At 42.4% G+C, this 16796-nt stretch overlaps 1 protein-coding gene and 1 long non-coding RNA gene across 22 annotated transcripts in view; both read left to right on the plus strand.

Moving 5' to 3' along the window:
* The window catches only part of utrn (utrophin), a 315686-nt gene that overhangs the window by 222013 nt on the left and 76877 nt on the right, over positions 1–16796 (plus strand). For all 21 annotated transcript variants that reach the window (XR_015522994.1, XM_087306271.1, XM_087306280.1 and 18 more), the window contains 4 exons: positions 972–1032; positions 11716–11777; positions 12965–13039; positions 14738–14939. Coding sequence is in view for 20 of the 21 variants with exons in the window: in XM_087306271.1 (XP_087162397.1) it covers positions 972–1032; positions 11716–11777; positions 12965–13039; positions 14738–14939 (400 nt within the window). In the remaining variant the exon portion in view is untranslated. The remainder of the gene's footprint in view (positions 1–971; positions 1033–11715; positions 11778–12964; positions 13040–14737; positions 14940–16796) is intronic.
* Positions 1990–7655, plus strand: LOC147838130 (uncharacterized). The gene is made up of 2 exons (XR_015523027.1): positions 1990–4781; positions 4835–7655. It is a non-coding gene; the product is annotated as an uncharacterized LOC147838130 (long non-coding RNA).

Below are 16796 nucleotides of genomic sequence, written 5' to 3' on the forward strand. Positions count from 1 at the left end.
GTTTCCCGGGACATCAACAACAGGCGCTGCGTTATAATCACACCTCTATAAGCGCAAATTTACGATTGGTTAACGCATTACGAAAGTCCGCCGAAGTTTAGATTTGTGCAAAACGCACAGTAAGCACGTCAATCATGGACAACACTCAACTCGCAGCTCTTCATCTGCGCGAATCGCGTCATTTGCGCAGCCTCATTCACTCATACTGTCAGGATATCTATTTGCGTTTTTGCATTGACTTAACATGTAAATCACTTGGCCTTAATGCTTTATTCGCATCTGGTGTGAACGCAGCAGCAGCAGTAGACTACGGCCAATTGATTAGTTAATCAATTCCCTTCTAGCACATGTGTTTGGACTGTTGTGGAAACTGAAGCACCCGGAGGAAACCCACAACTCCACTCAGAAACACCAAGAAACACCAGCCGGGACTCAAACCAGCAACCTTCTTGCTACAATGCGACAGTGCTAACCACTGAACCACCGCGCCACCAACACCTGGAATTTAATCGGAAGATGTTAACGTGTTAACATGTTTTTGTAATGTGTTACCCACTGAGTTAATCCAATACCATGATTAAGATTAATACATAAACATTAGTTGAATTCACGCTTGTTGCAACCCTAGCCTTTTTCTTATGTTTTGATCCACAGAGTTTAGTGTGAATGCTGTGTCAGACTGGCCTTTACTTTAAAACATCACTCAGAACTCCGAGTTTGGCCTTTGATTCTGTAACTCATGGCATTAACTCAGAAAGCAGAGCTGCGTACAGCGAATTGTGCTGAGAAAGCAGATATATTTCATCAAATGTGTGTACCTCAGGAGCGACGCTTTGGTGTCTGGAGAAATTAAAAGAGCGAGAGTCCGCAGATATGAGAGAGATGTTGTTAATTAATGCTTCATTTACCAACAGCGTCATGATCGGACCCCCGGTCTCCTCTCTAATCAATCTTTTATTCTGTGTCCGCAGCTTCAGTGCAGTTGCCCTGGCAGAGAGCCGTGTCCCAGAATAAAGTGCCCTACTACATCAAGTAAGTGCTCTTCCACATCTGTTTCCCTCTTTTTATGGCTGCTTTTTCACTCCAGAGCCACTTGAGCAGAACAGACTCATTTTAAGTCCCGAATTTGTCTTGTTTGATTGGTGAAATCCGCTTTCTGAACTTAGAAACACGCCAGCGAATCCCCGCAGGGTTCAGCCGTAATGGTGTCCTGAGCTCATGTTTGGGCTCTTATCAGTGTTAGCACTGTTCAGTCCTAACTTTGAAGAGTAAAGTACACTGTAGTCATTATATTTTTGGTTTGTACTTTACAGATAGATATAGAAGTTCATTGAAACTTTTATGATGCTTGAGAAAGCCTCGCCTGCCAGCTTTACAAGCAATAAGTTCAATCTTGTGTAGAAAGTAAGAGCGAAAGGCAGATTTGTGATTTATTAGGATTATTTAACATATTTCGAACTGTCACAGTCAAACTCAGAAAGGAAATTAGTTGTGTATAAGACAGACATTATAAGCAATCATAGTCACCTATAGTTCAGATAACGTATTGACTAGGTTGATTGCATGAATTAGAATGTTTCAAGCCAATTTCTATCTTGTTTTAGCATGTGGGCTAACACGTGTAGCATGTAGCTAGTGTAGGATGCTACACTTCACCACAGTTTACTGTAGTAAAACTAAAGCGCAGTACAGTATTTGTCAACTGAGTGCAGTGCTTGCTTATCCAGATCTAGGACCTCAGGGTCCAAGCGGAGATTAGGTTCTTTATTGAAACTTGGATTTTTACAATGTTACTGTTAGTATTAGCATGATGGTAACATCCGACATGAAATGTACTATAGTAATTTACAGAAAATACTGTAGCATTATAGCATTTTGAAGCATGCCTTAGTTACATACTTGAGTTAATCTGTTGTGGTAATTTATAGTTGCTAACAACTATAGTAAGATAAGCAACCCTGCTGAAAAATCCAGCTTAAACCAGCCCAAGCTGGTTGGTTGGTTTTAGCTGGTCGACCGGCCTGGTTTCCAGCCATTTCCAGCCTGGTCTTAGCTGGTCAGGCTGGAAAATAACCAGCTAAAACCAGCTAAAACCTACTTGTCCAGCCTGGTTTAAGCTGGATATAGCTGGTTTTAGCTGGGCTTCCAGGCTGCTCAAGCTGGTTTTAGCTGGTCATCTCCCAGGCTGACCAGCTAAGACCAGGCTGGAAATGGCTGTAAACCAGCCTGGAAGTGGCAAAAACCCCTCTTAAACCAGCCTGGTCAACCAGCTAAAACCAGCCAATCATCCTAGGCTGGTTTAAGCTGGATTTTTCAGCAGGGAAATTACCCAGTACTGTAGTTTTCTACAACAATAGGGTGTATTAAACTACTAGACACCACAATTTACTGTGGTAAAAACTAAAGCGTACTACAATATTTATTAACTGAATGCAAATGCAGTGCCTGCTTAACCAGATCCAGGACCTCAGGGTCTAAGAGGAGATCAGGTTCTTTAATGTTACTTGGATTTATACAATATTAGTGTTAGTATTAGCATGACGGTAACATCCGACATGAAATTTACTGTATTATTTTACAGCAAATAATATATTAGTATAGCTTTTTTGAACCATAATATAATAACGTACTTGAGTTAATCGGTTGTGGTGATTTTATAGTTGCCATGGCAACAAAACAACTATATTAATATAAACAAATTACTCAGTTGTGTAGTTTTCTACAATTTTAGGATATTATATGCTACACTAAAGGGTAATGCAGTATTTATTAATTGAGTGCAAACACAGTGCCTGCTTAACCGGATCTAGGACCTCAGGGTCCAAGAGGAGATCAGGTTCATGGATATGACTTGGATTTATACAATATAAGTGCTACTATTAGCATGAAGGTAACATCCGACATGAAATGTACTATAATATTTTACAGCAAATTCTATATTATTATAGCTTTTTACAAACTATACTACAGTAACATACTAGAATTTATTGGTTGGTAATTTTATAGTTGCTATGGAAACACAGTTTTCGTAAAAACTAAAGCACACTACAGTATTTATTAAATGAATGCAAATGCAGTGGCTGCTTAACCTGATCTAGGACCTCAGGGTCCAAGCGGAGATCAGGTTCTTTATTGTAACTTGGATTTATCATGTAAAAACGGTAAAGCCCAAGCCACCATGGCAAGCTGGATAGCAAATGCATGTGTGATCCCACAGTGTCTCTGCAGACTATAAGCAATTCCCTCAGCTACAGTCCTTTTGCCTGAATACATTGTCCCTTAAGCTAAGCGTCCATCAAACCCTGAGAGACAGAAAAAGAGAGAGATAGTTGCTTACAGCAGCATCCTGACAATGAACAGGCTTGGAAATCAGCCAGAAATGGAGGAGGATTAATGGCATGTGAATTAAGATGGAAAAAAAATAACTCAAAGACTGTAGTGTCCCAGTTAAAGTGCACACACATCAAACATCGAAGTCATTAAACTGATGCAGAGTTTTGCTGAACAGATCGCTCCTTATGGGCCCTTCCCACAAGACACATGATGGTCATCAGCATCTTTGAAAGTTTTTAATATTTTAGATATTTAATTTAGATTTAAAGAAAAGGAATGTATGATCATTTATATGTGTTTATGTGTGTATTAGATCATCTTTGCATCAAATTACAAAAAAAAACAAAAACGAATGAGCGCTTGTGTGAGGTGTGTGTAATGCAGTGTGTATGGTGTGCAGGACAGTAAATCTGACATGGTTCTCTCTTCCGGCTGCCGTTATCAGTATCACACTATTGTTTTCCTCTTTCTGAAAGTCTTGATCACACCATCCTGGAGCTTTACCCTCATTATTTCAGCTGATAGGATTGTAAATAATGGTTTGTTGTCCTCTCCCATTCACTGCGCTCTGAGTCCACCGACTATGATCACTTCTACTGCTGAGAAACACACACATGTGAAAAGGCTCCATATTGTGCGTATCAGCAGAGTGTTCGATTTTAACCCTGGAGTTTTGTCATTGAGGAAAGCAGATGAAAGCGTCCCGTAAAACTGAAAATCACAGCAGTGTGTTGGGGCAGCAGGTGTGATGTGAGAAATCGCCCTATAGCTGAACTACTCCTCCTCTGGCAGCACCCATATGGCTGTGCACACACGGCAGAGAGGCTTGTTCTGTTCGTTTCCTGAGGGAATCTCTTGCGTTTCTACAAAAGCCTTGTGTGAAGCTGGATCTCTTACATCTGCAGAACAAACGTTTGCTCCTCTGTTGATTGTGTTCTCTCGCCTCATTGATCTTCTTGACTGAATTAGCATGCCGTATTGGCCTTCCTAATTAAAAGTGCGGCCTGGTAATTGTGAGGGGAAACCCTGACCCTTCTGAAGACATAGATCAGTGTGCTAGACAATACACAGGAACTTGTGCAACATGACTGTCTGATGGGTACTCTTCAACCACAATATCAATTTACTAATTTCTGTTTTAATTAACTCTATAAGTTTTGTTAAATTATCCTAATACAAAAGGGTTTTTAGACTCTCCGTGATTTTCTTATTTATATACACGATTGTGGCGTCAAACTGTTGTATAAACACAATATCACATGGGTAGCAGTGGGATATGGCTGTATATCAGCACTGATGGCATGCTAAGGCACTCGGCCTGCTGCCTCATGCCAATGCAAACCTCCCACCAGTGCTGATATACAGCCATATCCCACTGCTGCTTCTGTGATATTGCTCACTCTCACTCTCTCTCACACACACACACACACACACACACACAAGTGTGTGTGTGTGTGTGTGTGTGTGTGTGTGTGTGTGAGCAATATCACAGAAGCAGCAGTGGGATATGGCTGTAAAAAGTAAAATTTGCATAATTTCAAAGTTAAACTCGCTTAATTTTAGGCAAAGTTGCATATTTCAGTCAAATTTGCATCGTGTCAAAGTCAAACATGCATAATTTTAGTCAAACTCACATAATTTCAGGCAAATTTGCATAATTTTGATGTCAAAATTGCTTAATTTCAGTCAAACACATAATTTCGGTGGCAAAATTTTAAAGTCAAACTCACATAATTAAAAGTCAAATTTGCATAGTTTTAAAGTCAAATTCGGATCATTTCAGTAATATTCACATAATTTTAGTCAAATTTGCACAATTTCAGTGTCAAACTTGCAGAATTTCAGTCAAATTCACATAAATTCAAAGTCAAAATAATTTCAGTCTAATTTGCTAAACTGAATGCAAAGTTGACTGAAATTATGCAGTTTGACTTTGTAATTATGCGAGTGTCAAAAATGCTGTCAAAACGTTCATGCTTTCAGGGTCAAAGACATCATTTCAAAGTCAAACTCACATAATATCAGTCAAATTTGCCAAATGTCAAGGTCAAACTTGGATTGGTGTCCATGTAAACATACTCAGTGAAACTGAACCCTGAATGCCCATCAGGGTCTGTATAAAGCCTCGCTTGTGTGTATGTGTGTGCATGTGCATTTGCCAACCTATCTAGGAGGGGACAGTTATTACACACCCACTAACAGGGAACCTGTTGGACATGCGTGAAGACTTTTAACATTTCGACTTAGAGAAGGCCTGTGTGTTTCACCATGACTCACACTCTGTTCCCCTGTGCGATGGGTAGACGTCACTCAGAGCTTCATCTTGGCATGTGTTAAAAAAATGTTCAATAAAACAAGACCTTAAAATAAAGTTTTGTATGTGATTCTTGTTTATTTAAAATGAGTGGAAACCCTCTTGGCCAGCGACAGTCCCCTCTAAGTAATATAGATGTGTGTGTGTGTGTGTGTGTGTGTGTTTGGTCTGGATGAGTGTAGGGCAGTTTGAGCCATTGGCAATGCCAGCGGAGCAGAAATGACCTCTCATCAACCTGTGAATGAGCTGATGGGATTCGCTCAGCACCTGCGGACAGCATCCATTTCTGTCTGACTCCCTAAACTGCTGCTCTGTCACACGCTCTTGTTTGCCTGCAAAGGCTGATGGGAGCAAATCAGAGGAAACCCTGACTGTTTCTCAATTGCAAGAACGCAGAGGGCTCTGTTTTAATGACCCAAGCGCCATGTGGTATATTGTTAAGATCTAGAGTTTTGATTGACGGATGCGTCTGAGATGTTTCATCATTAATCTAGAAGCTGCTGTAACACCTACACAACATCTGATCTGATCTGCCCCAAACTACAGATCTTTTAGTCTGAAGACACTGGTCTTTCCATTGCAGCTTTAATATGAAGCTTTTTTCCATTATAACTCTTGACGTTTGCTGTCACTTGATCACAAGCTTGATTGCGCTTACACGCACCATCTAGCATTATGTCCATGTATCAAATCCAAAACCTCAACCACAAGCCCACACAAGCAGCTTGTTCAGCATAATTACATCACAGTGCAACTACATTACAATGTCCAGCTTCTCGGCCCTCGTCCCACAGAGTTTCACTTGAATTGTAATTAATTAAACTTAAACCAGATTATGAAAGTCTTTAGAGTTGCTTGAAGTTATTATAAGAGGGCTGAAAGATGAATTCAACATACATGAGAAGAAAATAACGTTTCAATCACATTGTGCAAACGTTTCCCCATAACATAATTTATTTGATCTTCTTTTATGTTCCAAATGAAAAGCTCGACCAAACTGAAGACAAGTTTCCACAAAAGTTCACTTGACCTTTGACCTCCAATTGGTGATCTCCACTGATGTAATTAGTGGGTGTGTCTCTGAAGATCCGCCCACATTTAATCTTCTCTTTAATCAATTGAGGTCAAAAATGAGAAAAAACGTGAACACACTGGAGAACGTGACGCTTATTTAAAAAAAACACTTTTATTATGGATTTGTGTGTCAGCAGTGTGTGAATATAACCAATGGTAAACAATTATTATATTTTTTAAATTAGACTTGATAAAGTTTGCAGAAACACTGTGATTGACATTCTCCCTTTCTACCTGTCATCATAGGGGGAAAGCCCCGCCCACTAGAGACCATCTCTTCCTCATTAGTGTAAACAGCCCTGAGTGAGAAGCAGCCGTCCACCATTTGTTGTTGAATCTGCCACTATACTCACACACAGGCATTTGTAGCTCCGCCCCCTTTTGTGATAAGCACAATCTCATTTGAATTTAAAGCGACAGTCACCAAACTTACTCAATTATGGCCCGCTTCTAGTGAGTGGTAGGGTATGGTTCGGTATGCTTTTATGTCTGTTTCCACTGTCAAAAGGTACCAAAAAGCTAACCGTACTGTACAACTTTTTGGGTACACTTTCCAAAGTTATAGCACACCAAAAAGATACCAAAAGGCAGAGCCAGATGTGCAGCTAAACTCTACTGGTTTACAGACGAACGTCACTAGCGTGTGTGCAAGCAGAATGAAAACAAAGGACGCGCCATTTTAAAAAACACAGTGGAGACATTACACCATAATAATATATACAAATAATAACGAGCCAAGCTCGACCCGGGCTCAAGAAAACCTTGTTGTTGTCTTGATGAAAAGCCAAGAAGCGTGAGTGGTTTCGCTTTCACACTCACTCGCCGCGCGCCTATATTTGAAATAACTTCTTGGGCTCATGATAATAATGTGCGCGTGGTTATTGCTCCTGTCATCTGATCCTTTCAGAAATGGACAAACACGAGAATAAACAAAGAAGAAGCCGGAAACAAATGAGCAAATGAATCTTTCAGCAACCTAAAACATGAACAAACAGCCATGTTTAACTATTATCATCACCTTTCAGACGATTATGAACTGGGAATGACGGAATTACTCTCTAACCCTTAAAGACCGAGACAGCCGCCCGCGGCTAAAAATAAGTATTGCTCTTAAATGTTTAATAACTTTTGATCCGCTGATCCGATTCATACAATTCAAAGATTGACGTAAAGAAGAGAATCTCAGCTTTCTAGCGCTGTATCAGCGGACTTTCAGAGGCTCCGGAATCAGTGCGGTTACGTCATCAAAATTTGACAACGCTGATTTGACAAAGAAACGCTCGCCACTGTGTCTCCGGACAAACCAGTCATGATACATTGATGCATTGTCCCTCCTCCATGCCCAGATTGGTTCAAACTCGCTATATCACAACCAATAAGCATAGGTTTCTCTTTTGGACAAACAATGAGCTTTTTGAACAACACGGAATGAGAGATAGGCATACATTTATGGGCTACATTTATACATTATGCGGCTAAATAAAACGCAAAAAAAAAAAAAGTTTTGCATGAAAAAATTCTCATACTAAGTATGTTTGCATGCACAGCAGCACAGAAACATGACAAAACAGTGACACAGCAAAGACGAACTGCTGCTCTTGCTGTTTTCAAAAGACGCAAATGAAGGTGCAGCTGTTTGTCTGCATTGCAGACATCCAAATCCATATCCACAGACAACCATATCCATGCTGGCACATAAAACCTAAGGATGGTCCATATTGAATCTAGTTTAGTTATGTAACTATTTATAGTATAGTGAATATTTATATCTATTTTTTTACTGAGGATTTGCACCATGTTTATTTGGACTTTGACGCATTATTTATTATTTTCTTATTTTTTATTTGTTCATTGTAAGTGGTGTTGTTTATAGTAACTGAAAATATATTATTTGGAAAAAGTCAAATTTGCTTCAGTGTTCTGTTATTTTGTAAAAAAAAAATTCTGTTTAGTTCATTCCCAGAACTTTTGGGCAAATACATTGTCAGTAAATAAATGATTTTTTTCCCCCATTGAAAAACGCCTTGGAATAACATTGAAATAAATTGCTATAACTTGCTCAGGGAATTGTGGATGTAGACAAAAATTTTTTTTGGAAGTATAAAACATCATAGCATGTATTTCTAATGAAAGAAAAACAAACTTCATAAGGTTTTGTTTGTAATAACTAGAAAATGCCACTTTTTTAAAAAATCGTTTCTGGAAAATTCTGGAATATTTTCTGTCTGTTCATATGTTTTTGGACCAAAAAATATTTTAGACTGGACCTTTAAATGATACAGATTGAAACTTCAGGTTCTCCTGTTTAAAATGATATATGACACTTGAGGCTGACTGCTAAAATAAAACTGCTTTAAAAAAAATAATAATATAGGCCCATTAGGTGCCCACAAAATACCTTTGGGTCTTTAAGGGCTAACAGAGCTTGCGTGTGCTGGTGAAGATTAAAGATGAGAGATTCGCACTGTGGGCTATATGTTGGGGTTGTTTTTTTGAACCCAAATAAGGCCTAAATCTAGAGAGGGGTCTGGATGCAGACCTGGTGCAGTGCAATCTGAGCCGGATCCAATGACCTAACCCTACCCATCAGTGTGATGTCACTCACTCCATTGAGAGCATTGTGTCTGACATTGCATCGCTGAGTGATGCAATCTCAGATGCATCATAAAGGCTGCATCCAGATACTGTTGTAAATGTATGCTGTGTTTAGTTTTTCTGTAATTGGCAACATATCGGAAACTGTAAAGGGCGTCACACACTGGATGCTCTGCTCAGCACCACAACACAGCACACACATGACATGTGAAACTATCGTACACCAGACGTGCACATTCACATCCTATTTAAAATGAAACTATGCAGATGGTGACCAGTATGAACACTGTCCTGAGTCTTGACCAGGGGCTGCAGACAGCTGCCGACCTGCAACGCCAATTTGTGACCCCTGATAGAAACCTATGTTTAGAATTCTGAAGTGCATGGCGCGAGCAGCATTTCTGGTGAGGGATCCTCTTAAGAGTCTGTATGTGTTCATTTATTTATTTATTGTATATAATCACAGATGTTACAGTGGGCTATTATCAATGATCTGCAGTTATATTAAAATCCTGTTGACAGAAAGGTCAGTAATGAACATTTATACACAAGTATGTATGTGTGTAATGCGTCTGTTCTATGAGTAGTGCTTCTCATATGATATGTGAGCGACCCGCACAGCTTTACTGTAGACGTTTCCTCCAGCGAGAATGACATCGACTGAAACTTTCTGTCTTACACCACGCCTGTAATAAGTCAGCATAATTGATCATCTTTAACGACTGAAGTGAATGCAGGCTTTGATGCGTTCACTATCACAATCAGAGGTAAACGTGTGTGCTCCTTCTCATAAAGGTAGAGCAGAAACACACCGCTGATGTACTCCACACTACTTCTTCTGTTAGCCAGGATGAAAAAGAGCTGCACTGAGAGTCTATCAGGGCCTTTAGTGAGGTCAACACTTCTGTCAGGACACATCTGACCCCAGTGAAATGAGTCCAGCACATACACACACACACACACTGAGAGAGCGTATGTGTGTCTGGAGTGATTTAAGACACGGCTTTCTTCTTCAGTTTTCTCCTCCATTTCTCCAGACCTTTATCTCAGTCTCTGTTTTCTGTGGATCACTCTCATTCAGCTCAACCTCTCAGACCTCACTGTCCAAAATAGACACACACACAAACATACACACACACACACACACACACACACACACACACACACACACACACACACACACACACACACACACACACACACACAAACAGATATACAGACAACACCTACACACAGGCCTTCACACACACACACACACACACACACACACACACACACACACACACACACAAACAGATATACAGACAACACCTACACACAGGCCTTCACACACACACACACACACACACACACACACACACATACACCACACACACACACACACACACACACACACACACACACACACACATACACCACACACACACACACACAAACACACACACACACACACACACACACATACACCACACACACACACACACACACACACACACACACACACAAACAGATATACAGACAACACATACACACAGGCCTTTAGACACACACACACACACACACACCCACAAACAGATATAAAGACCACACTCAGACACACATACACACACACACACACACACACACACACAAACAGATCCATACAGACAGGCCCAAAGACACTCACACACACACACACACACACACACACACACAAACAGATATACAGACAACATCTACACAAAGGCCTTTACACAAACACACACACACACACACACACACACACACAAACACACACACACAAACAGATATACAGACAACACATACACACAGGCCTTTAGACACACACACACACCCACAAACAGATATAAAGACCACACTCAGAAACACACACACACACACACACACACACAAACACACACACACACACAAACACACAAACAGATCCATACAGACAGGCCCGCAGACACTCACACACACACACACACACACACACACACACACACACACACACACACGCGCACACACACACACACACACACACACAAACAGATATACAGACAGACATACACAAAGGCCTGCAGACACTCAGACACACTTACACACACACACACACACACACACACACACAAACACACACACAGATATTCAGATATACACACACAAGGCGACACAAACCCACACACAAACACATGCACACTCAGATATACACACACACAGACCTACACAGGCGCACACACACACACACAGACAGATATACCGACACAAACACTCACATACACACACACAAATATACACACACACAGACCTACTCAAGCATTCTCACACACACACACACATATTCACTTTACGTTGTGAGAGTGTGTATGTGTGTGTCATTTTTAATGTGTGTGTGTGTGTGTGTGTTTTCTCTCTTGCAGTCATCAGAGTCAGACAACGTGCTGGGATCATCCCAAGATGACAGAGCTCTACCATTCTCTCTGTAAGTGACACACACACACACACACACACACACACACGTACGTATGCACATACACACCCACCAATGTGTCAGAAACACACAGCTGAATAGATACTGGACAGCATGTGTCCACCGAGGCCTGCTGCCAGTGAAGGTGTGTATTTGTGTGTGTGTGTGTCCACGTCTCTGTAAGATTGGAAAGCCCATGAGACACACATATACACACAACAAACACACACACACACATGAACACAGGATAGACTCAAACACGACACACACTTTTAGCTTAAGGTTTGACCAACTTTAAATCAAGTATCTTCAAAGGGGTCAGTTCACTTAAAAATTACAGTATACTCAGTATTTACTCCCCCTCGAGTGCTTTCAAACTTTTTTTTCTTCTGTTGAACACTAAAGAAGATATTTTGAAGAATGCTGAATCCTGTACAGTAACTGTTAGCTTCCATAGCAGGAAAAACAAATACAAAGTCAATGGTTACAGCCGTTCATTAATTCATGTTCAGCTCAGTCCCTTCATTCATCAAAGGTCCCCACAGCAGAATGAACCACCAACTATTCCAGCATATGTTTTGCACAGCAGATGCCCCTCCAGCTGCAACCCAGTACTGGGAAACACCCATACACTTTCACATTCGTAAACACTCATACACTTCGGCCAATTTAGTTCATCAGTTCCCCTAAAGCGCATGAGTTTGGGCTGTGGGGGAAAAACCCACGCCAACACAGGGAGAACATGCAAACTCCACACAGAAATGCCAACTGTCCCAGCCAGGACTCGAACCAGCGACCTTCTTGATGTAAGGTTACAGTTCTAACTACTGAGCCACTGTGCCACCCTACAGCTTTTCAGCATTCTTCAAAACATCTTTAGGGTGTACAAAAAGCATTAGGGTTAGGGTTTTTGGTCGGCTTTTGGTGCGCACTCAAGTACGAATGCTACATTCACACCTGCCCAAATGAACTGCACCAAGAGGGAAAACCAACTCTAGTGCGATACAACCCAAACACCCATAATGTACATATTTGGGTGAACTGCCCCTTTAAAAGTGAGTCATTGTCTGTGTGTAAACATGCAGCTTGACATATTGTGCTTTAAATGAGTTGTGAGGGAATATTAGTGTGTGTGTGTGTGTGTGTTCAGCTGTAGTGTCGCTCACTCTTCTGGCTCTTTCTCTTCTGTTTGCCTCCAGCTGACCTCAACAACGTGCGCTTCTCTGCGTACAGGACGGCGATGAAGATCCGCCGGCTGCAGAAAGCTCTCTGCTGTAAGTCTATGTGGGCGTGTTTGTGTGTGTGCGCGTGCGCGTGCGTGCATGCGTGTGTGTGCATGTGCAAGTTTGCATGTGAGTCTCTGTGTACGTTCATGAGTGTGTATGTCTGTGCGTTCATGAGAGTGTGTGTGGACGTGAGTGTATGTGTGTGTATGTGTGCGCGCGTGTGTGTGTGTGTGTGTGTTTGTTTGTTTGCATGCTTATCTGCGCACATGAGTGTGGTGTTTGTGTGCGTCCATCAGTATGATTGCATGTGAGTGTTTGTATGTTTGTATATGTACACACCTGTGTGTGTGTGTGTGTGAGCATGTGCAAGTTTGCATGTGAGTCTCTGTGTACGTTCACGAGTGTGTATGTCTGCGTTCATGAGTCTGTATGTGTGCACGTGAGTTTGTGTGTGCATGTGTGCACAGGAGTAAATGTGTGTGTGTGTGTGTGTGTGTGTGTGTGTGTGTGTGTGTGTTTGCATGTGTATATGCGCACATGAGTGTGGTGTTTGTGTGCGTGACTCTGTATGATTGCATATGAGTGTTTGTATGTATTTATGTGTACGCTCGTGTGTGTGTGTGTGTGTGAGCATTTGCAAGTTTGCATGTGAGTTTCTGTGTACGTTCATGAGTGTGTGTGTGTGTGTGTGCATGTGTGCACGTGAGGTTGTGTGTGCATGTGATTGAGTGCATGTGAGTGAATGTGTGTGTGTGTGCATGTGCGCGTGCGTGTGTGTGTGTGTGTGTGTTTGTGTTGGTGGGTGTGCGTGCATATGAGTCTCCATTTGTATGTGCACATGTGAGTCTGTGTGTGCATGTGTATGTATGCTAATGAGTGTGTTTGTGTGTGTGTGTGTGTGTGTGTGTGAGCATGTGCAAGTTTGCATGTGAGTTTCTGTGTAAGTTCATGAGTGTGTGTGTGTGCATGTGTGCACGTGAGGTTGTGTGTGCATGTGATTGTGTGCGTGTGAGTGAATGTGTGTGTGTGCATGTGCGCGTGCGTGTGTGTGTGTGTGTGTGTGTGCGTGCGTGCGTGCGTGCATGCATATGAGTCTCCATTTGTATGTGCACATGTGAGTCTGTGTGTGCATGTGTATGTATGCTAATGAGTGTGTTTGTATGTGTGTGTGTGTGTGTGTGTGTGTGTGTGTGTGTGTGTGTGTGCGTGTGTGTGTGTGTGTGTGTGCTTATGTTTAGCTCTGCATGGATGTGTTGCTTCACTCCATCACCTCAATTAACTCACAGAGCCCCAATCAACAACACACAGAGTGTTTGTGTTTGATATCTTGCACTGCCTACACGCCTCATGTCCTCTTGATTTGCATTTGTGTTTGTGTGTGTGTGTGTGTGTGCGTGCGTGCGTGCGTGCGTGCGTGTGTGTGTGTGTGTGTGTTTGGAGCTGTTAATTGGTCTAATAATGGAGTGTGAGCAGGGGTTTCTTTCTGTGTGTGTGTGTGTGTGTGTGTCTTCATGCTGCAGTCACTGGATGGTAAATGTGTCCTAATGTAAAGTTAATCACAGTTTAATGACTTGTTACTCTGTTTATGTTCTGTGGGAGATTCCTCTAGAGAACACTCCTGCTTTTTGATGTGTGTGTGTGTGTGTGTGTGTGTGTGTGTGTGTGTGTGTGTGTGTGTGTGTGTGTGTGTATGTGTGTGTGACTTCGCTTCTGACATCTTTCTCTCTCTCTGACTGTGTGTTTCAGTGGATCTCCTGGATCTGGGTGTTGCTCAGTCCATGTTCCAGCAGCACAAGTTGACAGTGAACTCTCAGCAGCTCTCGGTTCCAGAGATCATCAACTGTCTGACGTCAGTGTATGACGGCCTGGAGCAGGAGCACAAAGACCTGGTCAACGTGCCGCTGTGTGTGGACATGAGCCTCAACTGGCTGCTCAACGTCTACGACACGTACGTCCTGCTCGCACACACACACACACTTCTAATCTTTTTTTTGCTTATAAATGTAATAAGTATAGCAAATAAATTTAAAGGATCCATCCTGCCTTGTATCAGCGGTTCAGGCTGGTGGTGGTGCTGTAATGGTGTGGGGGAGATTTTCTTTGGGTCCATTAGTACCAATTGAGCATCAACGCCACAGCCTACCTGAGTATTGCTGCTGACCATGTCCATCCCTTTATGAGCACAGTGTCTCCATCTTCTGATGGCTACTTCCAGCAGGATAACGCAGCATGTCATGAAGCTCAATCATCTCAGACTGCTTTCTTGAACATGACGATGAGTTCACTGTACTCAAATGGCCTCCACAGTCACCAGAGCTCAATCCAATAGAGCAGCTTTGGGATGTAGTGGAACAGGAGATTGGCATCATGGATGTGCAGCCGACAAATCTGCAGCAACTGTGTGATGCTATCATGACAATATGGAGCAAAATCTCTGAGGAATATTTTGTCATCATGGCAAAGACAAAAGAAATTAAATATTAAAACTATCATGTTTAAAAATGTGCTGGAAAAAGCACTTGGAAAGCATTTTAAAATAGTTACAATTTTCTGTACATTAAACTGTACATTAAAGTGAGCTGAAGATCTGCCGTAATTTCTGGACTATAGAAGCACGCCTGTAAATAAGGGCGTACTCACACTATGCTATCCGTACCGTGCCCAGACCTGTTTTCTAGATGGTTTGAGAAGTGTGAGTGCGCTGAATCGGGCTCAGGCACGGTTTACTTGGCCGGCCCTGGCCCGGTTGGAAGAGGTGTGCCAGAGCGCGGTTCACTTGGGCTTTGGCGCGGTACGCTTGTAGTGTGAGTGCAAAGTAGAGATCTGCGCGGGACTAAATTTTGAATCCCGCTCCCGCCCGCACCCGCCAGGTTTTAGCCCGAACCCGACCGCTCCCGCTTATATTAAGAACCCGCCCCGTTTTCTGCCCGCCGCGCCTGATCCCGCTAAAAAACAAAACCGAAAATCACCCAGCTATACAGTCCAGACAGCCAAGCTGTCTCTATAAACACACACACACAGCACCAAACACACACACACAGACAAAGCTCTCTCTCTCATACGCGCACGCGCACTAACACACACACAAGCACCAAGCAGACACAAAGGCAAAGCCCTCTCTCTCTCTCTCTCTCTCTCTCTCTCTCTCTCTCTCTCTCTCTCTCTCTCTCTCTCTCTCTCTCTCTCTCTCTCTCTCTCATTCGCGCGTGCGCGCACTAACATACACACACACAAGCACCAAGCACACACACAGGCAAAGCTCTCTCTCTCTCATTCGCATAGCAGTATCCGCGATATTGCTAGGCAGCCCGCTCATGTCCCAAATTAAACCTGTTACCGACCGCTCCCACCATTTATTCGGAAATTTAGAAATCTGGTCGGGTCCCGCGGCGCCCACGGGACAGCCGTGGGAATGCAGACCTCTAATGCAAAGCTCGCCTGAGCCTGAAACTGAAAGCGAGACGTGACTTTTGGGGCTGTTTCATATGGATTTATTAATCATTCTTACTGTTCAGTGAACGCAAACTGCCGTAGTTTATTAAAGACGAAACCCCTCACTGCACGACAGCTGCACCTTCAGCAGACCTCCTCATTCCTGCAGCACGAGGGCTTCATGATTGATTATGAGAGGCAAAAGTGGCGGATCTGTTCAGCGAAATATCTGACTGCGTGTCCCCGCATCCCTAAGGACTGTTTGGCGAAATATTTGACTGCATGTCACTGCATAACAAACCACTGACACGATATAACTAGAGCGCTCACTGAACAGTGCAGCATCGATGACGTAAGAGTGCCCAGGCCCGAT

Source organism: Danio rerio, chromosome 23 (genome assembly GCF_052040795.2).
Source record: "Danio rerio strain M-AB ecotype USA chromosome 23, GRCz13ab, whole genome shotgun sequence".
Lineage (NCBI taxonomy): Eukaryota > Metazoa > Chordata > Actinopteri > Cypriniformes > Danionidae > Danio > Danio rerio.